The sequence below is a fragment of the Trachymyrmex cornetzi genome, unplaced genomic scaffold, assembly GCF_001594075.2.
Source record: "Trachymyrmex cornetzi isolate Tcor2-1 unplaced genomic scaffold, Tcor1.1 scaffold16, whole genome shotgun sequence".
NCBI classification, from domain to species: Eukaryota; Metazoa; Arthropoda; class Insecta; order Hymenoptera; family Formicidae; genus Trachymyrmex; species Trachymyrmex cornetzi.
In genome coordinates, this window is record NW_017296201.1 from 4151407 (window position 1) to 4166386 (window position 14980).

At 38.2% G+C, this 14980-nt stretch overlaps 3 protein-coding genes across 7 annotated transcripts; all 3 read right to left on the bottom strand.

Annotated features, from left to right (window-relative positions):
• Nucleotides 1-5633: 5633 nt before the first annotated feature.
• LOC108758880 (NAD kinase 2, mitochondrial) lies at nucleotides 5634-10028 on the bottom strand. Of its 4 annotated transcripts, none has more exons than XM_018504086.1 (6): nucleotides 8617-8700; nucleotides 8263-8538; nucleotides 7757-8077; nucleotides 6483-6567; nucleotides 6156-6414; nucleotides 5634-5965 (listed from the first exon to the last, which is right to left on the bottom strand). In XM_018504086.1, exons 2-6 carry the CDS (start codon nucleotides 8523-8525, stop codon nucleotides 5742-5744), a joined length of 1152 nt encoding a protein of 383 aa, XP_018359588.1. In that variant the 5' UTR covers nucleotides 8526-8538; nucleotides 8617-8700; the 3' UTR covers nucleotides 5634-5741. The 4 variants fall into 4 exon arrangements, with proteins under 4 accessions (XP_018359588.1, XP_018359586.1, XP_018359589.1 ...); XM_018504084.1 differs by having other exon boundaries at nucleotides 8263-8544; XM_018504087.1 differs by lacking the exons at nucleotides 8263-8538; nucleotides 8617-8700 and adding an exon at nucleotides 9975-10028.
• Nucleotides 10029-10273: 245 nt separating this feature from the next.
• LOC108758881 (uncharacterized) lies at nucleotides 10274-11897 on the bottom strand. Of its 2 annotated transcripts, none has more exons than XM_018504089.1 (3): nucleotides 11549-11897; nucleotides 10815-11003; nucleotides 10274-10745 (listed from the first exon to the last, which is right to left on the bottom strand). In XM_018504089.1, the coding sequence occupies exons 1-3, from the start codon at nucleotides 11885-11887 to the stop codon at nucleotides 10719-10721; spliced, it is 555 nt and encodes a 184-aa protein (XP_018359591.1). In that variant the 5' UTR covers nucleotides 11888-11897; the 3' UTR covers nucleotides 10274-10718. The 2 variants fall into 2 exon arrangements, with proteins under 2 accessions (XP_018359591.1, XP_018359592.1); XM_018504090.1 differs by having other exon boundaries at nucleotides 10274-10735; nucleotides 10801-11003.
• Nucleotides 11898-12309: 412 nt separating this feature from the next.
• Nucleotides 12310-14871, bottom strand: LOC108758879 (uncharacterized). The gene is made up of 2 exons (XM_018504083.1): nucleotides 12472-14871; nucleotides 12310-12381 (listed from the first exon to the last, which is right to left on the bottom strand). Exon 1 carries the CDS (start codon nucleotides 14796-14798, stop codon nucleotides 12510-12512), a length of 2289 nt encoding a protein of 762 aa, XP_018359585.1. The 5' UTR covers nucleotides 14799-14871; the 3' UTR covers nucleotides 12310-12381; nucleotides 12472-12509.
• Nucleotides 14872-14980: the final 109 nt, after the last annotated feature.

Below are 14980 nucleotides of genomic sequence, written 5' to 3' on the forward strand. Positions count from 1 at the left end.
ATTTTTTGAAAAATCGTTTCACGTGTTTCAGCGTTTTTTTTTAATGTTGGAAGTTGTCGAAATATTTGACCGTCCCGGTACATAATTGACACCCTGTATGAAACTTAATGTATTTTCCATAAAATTTTATGTTGATTTATATGAAATTTAATGCATACGTTTATTATATTTAAGACTACTATAACTTAGTTTTCAGTTAAACTATTAATTTCGTTTCAGTTATATCTCATAATCACAATGCTTCTCTATTACTTACTTAAATTCATTATGAAATTTCTAACGGAGTGCGTAGTTATTTTTAAAGTAAACAATGTTTATATGCACTTAGTAAATAATAAAACTTAATTGTCTATATTACGGGTTGTCACTAACATAAGTGATTAATTCATGTATATTTTTATTGATGTAAAGGCATAAATTATTATTTCAATAATCAAGGCCTTTATGTCAATAAAAATATACATGAATTAATTACTTATGTTAGTGACAGCCCGTAATATAGACTTTAATTGAATCAACAGCATTTTTTTTTCACTGTAGAAATGATTAAAAATAATTAAAATTATAGGTATTAAAATTAATAATAGGTATTAAAATTGACATTATGAATTTAACAGTATATTCTATTCCATTAGAGTCGTGAATTAATTCTAATTTTACTTAATTAATTTTATATTTAACGTTTAAAAGATATGTATTAATCATCTACTAAAATATATTAATTTCTATAATAATTTATCTTTATCATACATTATGCTGCGCTAAATCTGATTGAGATTTCAACATTAACGTATGCACTTAGTAATAAATTACACTTGAGTCTTTAATATAGACTTTCTTGAGTTAAATTATTTAATTCCATTGTTTTAGTTAAATTAATGACCTGTAGAAATAATAAAAAATAACTCAAATTGAATATAATTTTACATGAATTTAACAGTAAGAGAAGGAATGGAGAACACGCGTTTCGTGGTTCTATAGCAGCGAAATGAGCCATATCGGATACAGCGTTTATCGTCTGGAGAGTGTCGATAGCGCGTGTAAAATATTCGTGGGCCGATCGCATAATTGAGTTTCCCTCTGTCGTTTCTTCGCGGAGGAAAGACGAAGGGCGACCGGAAGGGAAACTTGAAATCGTCGCTTCGGCAAATTGCCGGGCGAAATTCGCCAAGCGCGACAGACGGGAAATGAACCTCACTGAGTGCTCGCTGTCTTTCGATGGTCGTCCCCGCATTTGCCACCTTTTTGTCCGCCTTTCCGCTTCCGTCGGGGGGTCACGACGGATAACCCCCGGCTATGGTGGCGGTAAGCGCGCGCGAACGCCTCCCCGATAAGTTATCGCCTAATTATGAAGCCCGTGGGATGCGACGTTTGCACGTAACCCCGGTGATTATAAAGCTTGATTATAAACGTTACGGCCGTTTTTCACAGCTGAAAAATCTTTGCGGGGTATAAGTCTTAAAATGTAGGCAGGCAGCCAGCGGCCCTTGATATACGCTAAGCAAATTTGACGATGAAGCTCGTTTATACGCAGGGAAAAACGCCACCGTGAAATGTCCTATCGGATTGACTTGCCGAGGGCGTATAGATCGAGGATTAAATAGAGAAGATAGATAGATAGATAAAGCGTTTATCAAAAGTTTTAAGCCAAACCCTCTAAGAACATACAAAAAGTGAATTTAAAAAATATAACGGAAAACAGATTATAATGAATGCTGAGTAATTTGAACGGGAAACGTAAATGAAGGTGCAATAAAAATGGAACAGAGCACAATGAGTGTTGAACAAAAAAAAAAAAAACAAAACAAGGTGACAAAACAAGGTAAGATGAACATGATAAGTATGAAGTGCGAGAATGATAATGTGATGAGTGTGATAAAAATGGTGATAATGATGCTCGCAGACAAGTGCTCGGATAAGTGACGGCACATTAAAAGTATTAACGCGATAAGTTTTAGCATAGACAAAAATAGAATAGTTGGAGATGGAAAGACTCCTAAAAAAAATTCTTACTATTTATGATCCAATTCGTTTTTTCGCGTCATACTCGATATCGATAAACCAGCGACGCAAATGGTCCTCAACGATGTAGCCATTTTTACGCATTTCGAACGAAAACGCGAGAGAGGGATGACAAAGTGGATCGATCAAAGCGTATTAGACGCGACGATTAATCGCCGCCGTTATTTCCCTCTTTTCCGCCACTTCGCGTCGCGGCTTCGATCCGACACGGACGCGCTTCGCTCTCTCGGTCGCGTTAGCCCTTTTATATTTTCATTAACCGTCATTATTCCGCCTACGCTTTGCCGCGGTCACCAGCGTGCGCGACGTTTTTCCGCACGCAAAGCGGAAGCGGACGGACGCACAGGGTGCGTGGGCGGCGGCGGTCGTTACAAAGGCGGATCAAATTACAACCGGTGCGGGGATTAAAGCCGGAGGAAAAAAAAAAGAGGATAGCGTTTGCGTTGCCACGCAAAAAGGCACACCCGCGAATCCGCCTCTCATCGGTCCGCTTTATATGTGTAGGTTCGCCGGTTCTTCTCTTTCCGTTGCACCCCTTTCACGGGTCTCTGCACCACTTGCACTGGTTACCCGTTTCTTCTCGTTCTTCTTTCTCGTTCGCCATTTCGATTCCCCGACTGCTCGAGCTCTTCGGTACGAATTAACGTCCTACCCATGAATCCGCTAATAAATCTCGCGAACCGCTATTACCGCTACCGTCCGTTCGAAGGAAGCTAAATCTTCGGATAAGAGTAAAATGGCCGCGAACCGGTCATCGGTTGACGAATTTATATACGGTTCGAGGAGTACGGTGAGAGGAAGAGCAGCGCGATTTTGGCCGCAGAGCGATGCCGAGGTGCGGCGCGGTGGAGGTTGAGGCGTAACCCGCGAATCCGCGGTGATAATATTGATTTTTGCGATTACGCAGCACGCAGCGCGGCGCGAGTTTGCCTACACGCGCGAATACATCGTATATATGCATCGAAAGTATTATTTATTTTATAAATAAATGTATATACATATCGCACGTATATCGCGTCTGCGTAACCGCGCTCGCACATGAATTCGGGCATTGCATGCACGTACGTCCCTTCACGCCGTGAGCGGTAATCCCGCGTTAACGGTTTGCTTCATTAATATGTTTATAATCGTAATGACGCATCACTGATTGTTAAAGCATTCTATTGTGCGCGCGTTCGTTTTAAATCATTATTACGCGGTAATATCGAGAGAATTATTAATTAATTATGCTGTGTGATATCGATAACGAGCCGATATTGTATCGGCGATATCAAAGCCGTATTTGTTGCTCATGTTGTCGCTGTAGCAAGCTGCGAGCATTGTTTTTAAAATAAAAGAGAGGTGTGATTACAACGCATAATCGAAAGCTATAGCTCGTTCGCGGACAATAGCAAGGAACACTTAAAATTCACGGCGGTTTTTTCTTGTCCGTTTCGTCTAATCTTCGTCGAGATGACACCGTCGCAAACTTTGGCAGAAGACATCGACGTTCAATTACGAAGTACAAAAGATAGCCCCGTTATTCTCGGTTACCCGTACATTTGTTTGTCCTTCATGAGACTGTCCGGGATGGATGACCATTGTTCTTACAGATTGGAGCTTTCGCAAGGATTAATGAGAATGGCTCGGCCATTCGTCGAAATCCGATTGGGAAGCCCATTCAGATCGTTTAAAGCTCCTGAGTAGTCGCTGCATATTGGATCGTCACGTCATAAACGAGAAATAACATTTTGCTTGAAGTTTCTTGCATGTTATTTGTAAATAAAGAGAATTTGGATAAAACAAAATAATGAAATTGTTTTAAAACACTAGTAAAAATGGATGAAAGCTATTCTTATCGATCATGGTAGTCAATAAACAGTTAAAAAGTGATAAAAGATATTTTACATTCCTTTTACGATTATTTATTATCCAAAGAGCAGTAAGGATATCTTTGCTCACCCTTAGTTCAAAAGTTATACGAAATTTAAATTTTGGGGGGCCATTTTCATGCTAGGCTCCCCAATATTTAAAAGATCGAATATTTTTTTCAGCATTTGTTTGGTCATCGTTTTTTCCCGAATGCTCGCATTCAAACGGAATGAGCGCAAAAATTGTTCTTTACGGATATTGGTAGCGCATAAATAGCGCATAAATCCAGTGTATTTAATTTTCCAAATCGGTGTTTTTAACGGGTGAGTGGGCTGACTGACTGCATACTCAGTCCCCCCAAAAAAATTTTTTTTTAGCTAAACGGAATGAGCGCAAAAATTGTTCTTTACTGATATAGGTAACGCATAAATAGCGCAGTATTCCATAATTTTTTCATTAAAATTTGTGTAAGTGGGGGGTGCCAGCTAGGCAGTAAAAATATTTACATGCATAAACTTGCAATACAAATTTAATCTCGAAAAGCAAACATAACGTCACCTTATTTTCATTTGGTAAATTTGCTGCTCTTAATTTACTATCGTATATTTCATACTATTTCATTAAGATGTAGTTTTAATAATAAATTTAATAATAAAATATTTTATCCAAATTTTATGTAGATATTTGTGATTTTAGATGGGTCCTGGTGAGGCACCACAAATTTTCAGTACTTTACTAAAGAACTTTAATATTGTGTTTTTTCCTGACGTTTGAAGTATATACTCATAACATTAAATACTAAACAAGCTAATAAAGGAAAATAAAATTACAAATAAGATGATAAATAAGTATAGGTATATAAATAAATATTAAGATACAATAGAGTAATAAATGTTTAATGAGTTGTATTTGTCGGCATTTGAAATTTCAGAACAGTTGTTCATGTAGAAATAATTGTGAGAGAGAGGGGGGAGGGAGGGAGAGAGAGAGAGAGAAATAAAGATTTTCTTCCTCCTACAAACAGACCTGAGTCTAAATAGATTCGATTCTTTTTCGTTCCAACATAAGTTGCTATTTATACGAGTGATACGAACGATTGAGAAATATTGCTGTTGAAATTCTTCCGAGGCGCAATTGGCGAAAAATGGTCGTCTCTCAGTTTCAGTGAAATTAAAGTTTTCGGATACGAAGTGGACGTGGATCACGACTTTTACGTTCTCGCAACTCTTTTACTACTACTTTACGCGACGCTGCGCCCAAAAACGTTGGCGCTCACCTGGCCATTTAAGGGCTTTGTGCGATATCTCGTGTTTCGAGCGCCCACAACTTTTGCTCCGAGCGTAACAGTGCACTTAGACGAACGCTGGATAGGTAGATAGGTGGGCGCTCGTGAAACATTGAGATACAACTAGGCGTGTCTGCGGTTCGGGAAATTACGGAGTTAATGGAAGTCCGGGGCGAAGCTTGTTCATTCGCGTATTAAAGAAGGAAACGGGGAAATATCGAGAAGGGTCTCACCTTGTAAGTCGTCCTGGAGAAGGAGAATGGTCCGCTTTTTTCGCTAAAAATAAAATGTACTAAGCCGTTTGTCGTTACTGAGAGAACTTAACAATAAATCTGTAGTAGACTCGAGAGAAGGATTTTTTAGTCCGCATCGGTCTTACGCCATCAGAAATTCATCAATACAAGCGATATGCTCTAAAAGAAGTTTTAAAATAAAAGAAAGGCGTGATTACAGCATAATTACCCTTTTATTTTTTCTCTATTGAGAATTGAATTAAAAGAGCTTTTCGTATAATTGAACTATCCCCGGACAAGAAAAGAAATTATTAACAATAGAATACGGAGTTATAACGACTATATGATACTTATTGCAAAATAATATTTTTCAATGAGTATTCGGGTCGAATCTCGAAGGACGCGGTGCTGCCATCATTGAAAGGTAAAGATACGCTACCATCTAGAACAAGGCCGGCATCAAAACCCGTCGACTTGACTTTGATTCTGCAACACATTCGTTTGTCCGAAATAAGCTTTGGCCAGAGTGGACTTCGAGACATCTCATATATCATATATACCATTTTTAAATTGTCTGTAACGCAAATATTTGATGTTTTAGTAATCATAATTTAATTTTTTTTATTAAATCAATCCAATTTTATTAAAAAATTATATAGACTGATTTAATAAAATATTAAACTGTAGTATCTCCATTAATCTTCAATGGTTACTTGGAGAAATGTCATTGAAGATTCAGAAGAATTAATTTTGTAATTCGCTACCTGGTGGAAACAGAAGATTACTGTGATACTTGTGTAACACTTTGCGGGTTTCTTTCTCGTCCAGTTGCCTGCCAGTTGCCATGGCCACAAGCGTTTGAACGGTTTCGGCGGTCTGCAAATTCATCGTCCTGAACCAAGATCGAGAGCCTGAGCCCGTGCAGACACAGATACCTGAGGAACGGATCATGAACCTCTTCTCTTCATCTGCTTGAATCGTCAACACGATCGGCCTCGACGCCAAAAATTCGGCCATGAACACCTGGAAGTACGTGATAAATGTTATCGATCAGACCGGGCGGCGTAGAAACGTTTTACGTCAGATGTAACCTCATTTAATGCCAGCCAAGGTAAAATTCTCTGACGGGGCTGCAGGGCATCTGCTATTTTCCTCTGAGTGGATCTCATGAGTGCGCTGCAAAGATTTCATTTGTTTAGCGCACCTTTAGAGAGACGTTGCGAAACTCGAAAGGAATTAATGAGACGCGAGAGCGAGTTTACAAGAGAAAGAGAGATTACATGGAGACGTAATGGAATATCAAGTGCGACGGTTAAATTGTTTCCCGTCGGAAATGTCGAATTAAATCTAATCGTCGAACTAATTCTTTTCGAGAGTTTTTCTTTCTGGTTAATCGATAAGGGTTTAAGAAGCTCCGCATCGCAGACCGTAAAATTCGCGCGAATTCAAAAGTTACGACCTCCTTGCGCAAGTCGTAACTACGCGGGCCTTGTAATTTACAAGTTATAACTACCAAAGTTATAACGCGCATAAGCTGTAGTTCGGAACTTCGGTTGCGAGAAGAGGACCAAGTCGGGCTGGGCAATGAAGACGCACTGTAACGTCCTCGCGAAGGCGCAGAGGGTCGGCGATACCGACTGCTTATTTCAACTTTAGACTGCGTCGTGGGAGTAGCCGGTAAATAAAAGTTTAACGGGGGACGTCATCCTCGCGACCGACGCTTTAATGTTTCTCTATCTACGCGGGCTAACGGAATTATACGATACGTTTCTTGCGCCGGTTTTCCGCACGCGGCGGCGAACGCATGCGTCTCCATTCCGTCAACCTTGTTATTTCTCGTTTTGCTATGCAGCCGTGCTCGCAAAATCATTCTCCGACTATCAAAAAGCATTCAAGCCCTTATCTTTTTGTGTTACGTTAATATCGTTCCGAAGAAACTTCCTTTCCAGTTGTGAATAAAGGAAAGACGCCAACCTTGTAAGACCTTTCTCGCCTTATTCGGCCCTATATATATATATATATATTCGCTTTAGCATGCTTGATTTATTAATACTATTATTCTATAACGTACTCCAACTCGCTTCTACGACTCAAGTGAAAATGACGACTGCATTTCTGAGAGGAATACTGAGCAATTTTGCAGATAAAATGTGAAACACAATTCTGCACAAGAAAAGCGAGATAAATAATGTTACGATATGGATTTAAGAGAGATACTTCTTTAAGAGAAATATTCCTTTGAGAGAAATATTTTTTTCAAATTTGCAAGTTATTCTTCCAGTATAGAACACATTGGCTCTAATAGAATGGAAAAAAATTATGTTAATCGTTTGTACTGTCAAAGAAAATAAATCAATCTACTCACTCGACTCTTTTTTTGCCTTGTATGCGACTCTTTTCGTGAATGTGAAAGGGCTGTTGATATAATCCTTCTCCTGTCATTATTGTACGTATACGACTCCTCATCAAGACGGTGTAATCCCCCGCATACAGTTTCTCAAATATCCTTTCGATGTCTGTGTTGTACTCAATCGGCAGTGTAAAGGTACTGATTCCGGGATGCGGATTAATGCCGAATATCGGCGTTTTATTATTTGTTATCAGTTTCGAGGCCAAAAGAAAGGTGCCATCTCCGCCGATTGTGATCACCAGATCGGCCCAATCTACGCATTTCACGTCACCTATTCTGTATTCGATCACAAATAAAGCATCTTTTAAATTTAATTAATTAACAATATTTGTGATTTTCGTCGTAAATTGGAGCATCGAACTCGGGAAATCATGTCTTGGATTTTACTCCGAGAAGAAAAAGCCCTGCGGTAACGGCAGGTTCGTTAACTTACAAAGTAACTCGTTCATAAAGCGTATTACCTTTTCATAATCCTATAACTGACGTTGAGATTACATAGAATACGCGCAAGTTCTTTCTCGCAAGTAAGCTGCCGATGATGCTCCGCGAGGATCTCGTCAGGGTCTAGACTTTGTTTTCTCAATTGACTTAATAGCTGATTATGCGATAAGTTAGAATGCGTGATTTTAAGAAACTCGAAAGCGGATAGTTTTGAGATGCCGAGCACGCGTTTCGGCCAATGCCGATTGTCTCGTAAACAATTTAACAGTCTCATCCTTAACATTTCAAGTATCACGCTATAACTTTACATGTCGTCGTTCAATGTTAATCCAAATTAATTACATTAGGTTATGGTAATTGTCATTAACTTTAACCTTCTGTCGGCCAAATGGAATTTTGCATCTTCCGTCAATAACACAGCTGGATTTTTGAACTTCAGTGCAGATTTTAATATTATTCTAGACTGTATAAAAATTTGAAAATATTTTTGTATATCTATGAAAGCTTTAGTAACAAGTTTTTACTATCATAAAAATTTGATTGTGAAATACGGAAAAAAATATTGCTAAAGTATCTAAAAATTTAAATAATGCAAATCTGGAAATAACTTTGTTGTATCATAAAAATAATTACGTAAAAAATTCAAGCATGATAAGTAATGTTGCAAAAAGTTTTGAGATTCTAATAACTAAATAATTATTTTTAAATTTGCATCTAGCTAAATTTTTAGATACCTAAGCAAAACAGTTCTTTCCGTATATTTTAATTATTTTTTACAGATCTGAATTTATCTACTAGAATTTATAATTAAAATATCAACTGTGTTTTCAAAGTCCCACTTGAAGAATTAAGAAAACATCGACGATTTACGTTTATGGCAAACGAGCAAAAATTAAGCATCCTGTTTAATCAAGTAAATTGTGCGTTTTCAGAAGCGATAAATTCACGTAATTGCATCGGAGAAACTGTTTTATTTATTAATTTCTTGAATGTGCAACGAGCGTGGAATCTTTAAAGCGATGAATCATTAGTAACATCCTCCGCAGCTCGAATTTCCAACGCCGCAGCATCTCAAACCAATGTTTCTCAGCAAGCAGCTCGTTCCGGTACCGGAACTTGCGCAACTATATATCGGTCTTTCCACACAATTGACCGCGACATCCTCCGCAAGAAGAAAGACTTTTGCAGGTCAAGCATTTACATTAAATGTACTAGCAAAATTTAAGCGTATTACGTGATACCATATATAACATTTTTGCACGGGCATATTACGTAAAGAGATAAATAGAACAAATAAAGAAATTTATTCTGGGACAATATCCGAGGAAGATAATTATTCAAAATTTAGCATAAAATAGCACAATAATCATTCATCAATTATTCATAATTAAAATATTAATAATAAAATATTGAAATTAATGCAACCGAGAAAAAAAGTATAATGTCAAATGTAACATTATTTACTATAAACATTTCAATCGAAATCAAAATCGAAACAAAGCTATATCATAACTATGCTGTAAACAGCTGTAAGGCATTGTATATTATTAGAATGAGATTGTTAAATTGTATAACTCACTTGCAAGGAAGATCTCTTTGCAGCAACAATCTACGTTTAACTTTAGCCTAATTAACAAGCAGCCCTTTCGCCGTCATTGGCGCAGTCCCGTCTTTCATCGCGAGTCGCGCGTGTTTCACGCGAATAGCATGAGACTATCGAACACGGAGTTACCTGGAAACATGGGGCTGGTTCTTGGTTGGAATTGGACGGTCTAAAGACGTTGAACACGGAGACGTGTCGTACAACGGCGGCAGCGGACAGGCCGTTGGACACGGCAGTGATTTACACGGGGACAGTTTACACGAGGGTGGTTTACACGCCGGCGGATTACACGGCGGCAGATTGCACGGAGGTGGGTCAGACCAGAGGTGGATGCCACGGCCGGGTTGCAAGCTGGACGACGGGACATGGTACACAGGCACGACAGCAACGGGGGTTGCGGACGGAAGGGGACGCGTGTTGTCGCCTGTGTTTAATCAACTTAGCGTGATAAGGCGACGGATAGAGACGTCGAGGGGCATTATGAGATCCTTCGCACCCTCCACCGACTCTTCTACACCGAGATCTCCTATCGGGGAAGTGTGCCTTCATGGTCGTCGCGAAGTCTGACGTTACTAAGTTTCCTCGCTGTTACTTCGTGCGATTCAACGCGGTTGCAACCCTGCCAGTCCCTCGCCCTCTGCCTTGTCATTATCGCCGTCTGTAGAGCAACTCCGTTCCGGCAACCTCCAGTGTCATCGTCGACATCAGCGTTCTCGAATGCAGTACTTAGCGTGAAAGGCGGCGTGGTGCGTCGTTCTGTCGAAGGATATCGTACTTCCTTCGCCTCGCGGGCGAAGTTTCGTACTGTACGATGTCGAAGTTGAATAGTAAATCTTCCGACGCCACCTGTCTAATGCATCCACTAGGATGACGTTAAATCTTGCCACTGCATAAAGCTACCTGTTATGCGACCGTAACATTTATAACAACGACAAGCATGTCATAACGTTATCTGTACGGTTCACAAACTTGTTTATTGAGTGGTTTTGACTCTTCTCTTATATTGGTCATCCAGAGAGTTTGCCGAATAGATCGCCATGAACTTCGACGAAGTTTTCGTCTTGATGTACTTCGAACTTGAAGACTGCTTAAGATGCGAGATCCTTTCAAATCATTTTCTCGTGTTACACACTTCGAATGGTTGACCGTATGGCACATCTGTCGGAATAAATGAATAATTAGACATCATATAAAATACAATTAAACATCATTATGTCGCTGTAATTTCTCGGACAATAAACTTCTAATTGAAAATAACAAGAAAATCAAGTTTGATAAATGCAAACGCAAATAAAGATAAAAAAGGTCAAGACATGAATAAAATAAGGTCGCAAAAGTGACAACTTTATTTATTCTTAAATGAATGATTTATTATTTTATGTATCATTATATTATGTTTTGTATTCTCAATTGACTCAATTCTAATTATTAATTTTTCCTCTACTTCCCTCGCTGAAATTGTTGATATGTTAAAGAAGACTACAGTATAAAAGAGTGCAGTCGAAAGGTCTATAATAATAAATTATTCTTTGTTTCCTCCCCTTTTTATTAATTTATTTGACAATAAATAAAGACTTTATTTTGTTCATATCTTGACCATTTTTTATTTGCTTTCTAATTAAAAATTTCTTAATTATTTATTTTTCACTACTTTTCATTATAAAATTAATTTTTATTGAAAAAACGAACAAATTAGTATGTACCTTCCAGACTGCGTGAATAGGTAACAAGGAAACAGATATATGTGCTTTCGCTTTCCAGACTAGGTTTTCGGTCGTTGCATTCGGTAGGTGGACTTTCAAGGAACTTTGCAACGAACTTCTACGAAATTCCTTCCGCCGCAATCGCCAACCGCGAAGGCCGCTTAAGGATACGACAACGTCCCCGCCGGGACCCGTTGATGCAAAGTTCTTCGGCTGCCCGCAAGCTCTTTTCGACACTGTTTGGCGTTTCTTGTGAGGACGGTAACGGTCTGTCGCGTCTGCGGTGGTTTCTTCCTGTCCGTGGATATTTCCTAAACAGCTAAGTAGCTTCTCAAGCATGAAAAAACGCTCAAACGATCTCGGTCCTTTTGTGACTGGCAATTTTTCCGTAATAAGCGTGTTTTTGCAATGCAAAAGTTTCTGTTGGTTTTTGTCATTTCTTGAAATGCTAGTTTGAACTATTTGTTATTATTGATGAATAATCATAAACTGGTCGTCATAATGAGTAATATAAACTGCTATGCAAACATATAATCACTCTGTCCACATTAATATATCGTATGATACGTTCTCTTGTCGTCTGGCATCAATGCGTCGACTGTCGCACGTATATCGCAACTATATTTGGCGTGTTATTAATTTTAATTATTAACATGCATACGCGTTGGACAGGATGCGAAACTTTATGACTACTCGCATATACGGGTTAATAATTAAAATTAGTATGTAGTGTGAAATATAATTAGGATTGACGCACGTCACTGGCCGCAGTACAGATTACGTCGTATATTTATTCATTTTAATTTGCTCGGTCCTCATCATCTCGCTCTGTACCGTAAATCTCATAAAAAAATTATACATAAGCAATAAAAAGCGACACGTTAATTTTATATATATTTCCGATATGATTGAATTCGAATTACTCGGTAACGTTAAATATCGTATGTTGCCATTGTCAATATCAATTATATCGCAACAAATGCTCCGATGTCCATGGATGCGTGAAATATAAATTTCCCTTTGTCCAGTAATATGATCGATCCGTCCCACACTGTTGATTGTTGTTCAATACTGGACAAATGTCATTGCAATGATAATATCTCATTCGAACGTTGTCAATATTATTTAGATGCGGATAACAATATTTTGCGTCGTTCTTGCAATACATATTGGTACATAATGAATTTTCAAATGTTACCCTACGTTTTGTGCAGTCTGTATTAATGTTACGATATCTGGACGAGCTGTCAATTAGTGAATGACAGCTGGCACGATATTTGATTGTGCATGAATCTTGCGGGAAAGCGCCATTTATGGTACTTTCAGAGGAAACGGATGGAGTAATCCAAACATCGCAATAATTGGGTCTTGTAAGACAGATGCTCGATAAATCCTTGCAATATCTTGTTGGTTCTAAATATTCTGATAATGTTCTACGACAATCTTGATACATTTTCGTTGTTGGCCTTACGAAATCTTCAAAAACCTTAGAAGATCTTATCATTTCAGGCAAGCTAATGAGACACTCGTGTTTCAAGATTTCATGGGGTGCTTTCTTCAATTGTGGTTTTTTTTCTTTTTTCTTCATATCAATGCGATATTTCGCTCGATATTTTGGCTTTTTATATGGCACAGGTTCTTGGGGAATATCTTTGGTTTTTTGGGCTAATTCTTTTTTCATCTTCGAAGGTTTGATAGAGGAATCGACTCTTTTTACAACTTTTTTTCTTGAAACACCAGTCTGAGTATCTTTTTGTCTTAAAGTATCATCAGGCTGATCTAAAGATTTGGGCCTTTTCTTTTTTAGCTTTGGAATACAATTTATAATTACACAATTTTCGTCATGTGTCATGTCAGTGAAACCATGTTTATCTAACATTCGTCGCAGAGAATTTTTCTTCGGTAATTTTTCCTTTTCTTCTGTCTTTTTGCTAGTAACAAAAGGAGCTGCGGTATCTCGAAGATCATCTTTTTCCGGAAACGTGACCAATGCTGTACGCGTACGTTCAGTTTTCCTTAGGTCTTCTATTGATGGTTTTACTTGGACATCCAAAGCACTCAGAGATTTATCTAATTGTAAGCTTACCGAAAAATCTCGTGAATTTGGTGTAAAATGGTTTGGAGGAGATTCCAATATTTCCTTGTGTATCTCTGGTTGCATTACAGTCGTTGAAGTAACTGCTACTGCTACAGCAGTTGGTTTTTCTTCCACTACAACAGATGGTTTTTTTTCTACTACAATAGTTGGTTCTCTTTCCACTACAACAGATGGTTTTTTTTCTACTACAATAGTTGGTTTTCTTTCCACTACAACAGATGGTTTTTTTTCTACTATAACAGATGGTTTTTTTTCTATTACAATAGTTGGTTTTTCTTCCACTACAACAGATGGCTTTTTTCCTACTACAACAGTTGATTTTTCTTCGACTATAACAATTGGTTTTTCTTTTACTATAACAATTGGTTCCTCTTCCGCGTGGATAATCGAAGATATTAATGATTTCGTGCTCTCAAATGTTTGCTCTTCCATCTCATATTTCGTAGGCGCCATCGATATGGACGCGAGGATTGAAGCCGCCTGTTCTTTTGCGGAAGCGAGACGCGCTTTCTGCGTCAAAGCGTCAGAGACTTTTGCAATTTCCTCGAGAATAAAGTCCGCGTGCCGCCTCTTTTCGCATGCTTCCGCGAAAGTGTCAGGGCTTGTCTCCAAACTGAATTCTCCATCCACGGTAACGCTTTGAGTCCCGCTGTCAATGTATAGCGGACCGCAGCCACGATCCGAAACGACGTTATCCACGTCTTTCGCTGCGTATTTCGCATATCGATAAGATGCGCCGTGAATAAAACGCTCTATAGCGTCTGAAAGATTTTCATGTGTTACTTTATCAAAAACATTACTTACTCGTGTAGTGGAGGTGATTGCATCAACCGTTCTTCGCTTAACGACAATCTCTGCATCGGGTTTAATTACATTATCTACAATCGATGATAATGAAGTATATATCGATATTTTTTCTTCAGATTTACTCGTACTGACAATTTGCTTCTTTATATCGCATTTCTTTTTTTTGCTTTGTCTTATTTGTGCAGTAGGGCGCGTAAAATACTTTAATATCCTACGAAAGAACTTGTGACTGTCTGATGTTGATGAATCTCCGTTAGTTGCATTTGGAGTATCGCAATCAACGGGACAATCTGTTTGTTTAATCTGACAATTTGTGTCAGAATCACCGATTTTATTACTTGCCATGTTTGATGTGCTCAATATGTTTGTTCAATATGAATAATATTATTATAGAATATAGTTCGATCCCATTAATATGATTAAATATGATTAATTAAATGTGCTAATATTGAATAGACTAAATTGTAATTTTGCCTCATGTTGAATAAGAAAATTATTTTGTAATGTGCAACTTTGTTTAAACTTTA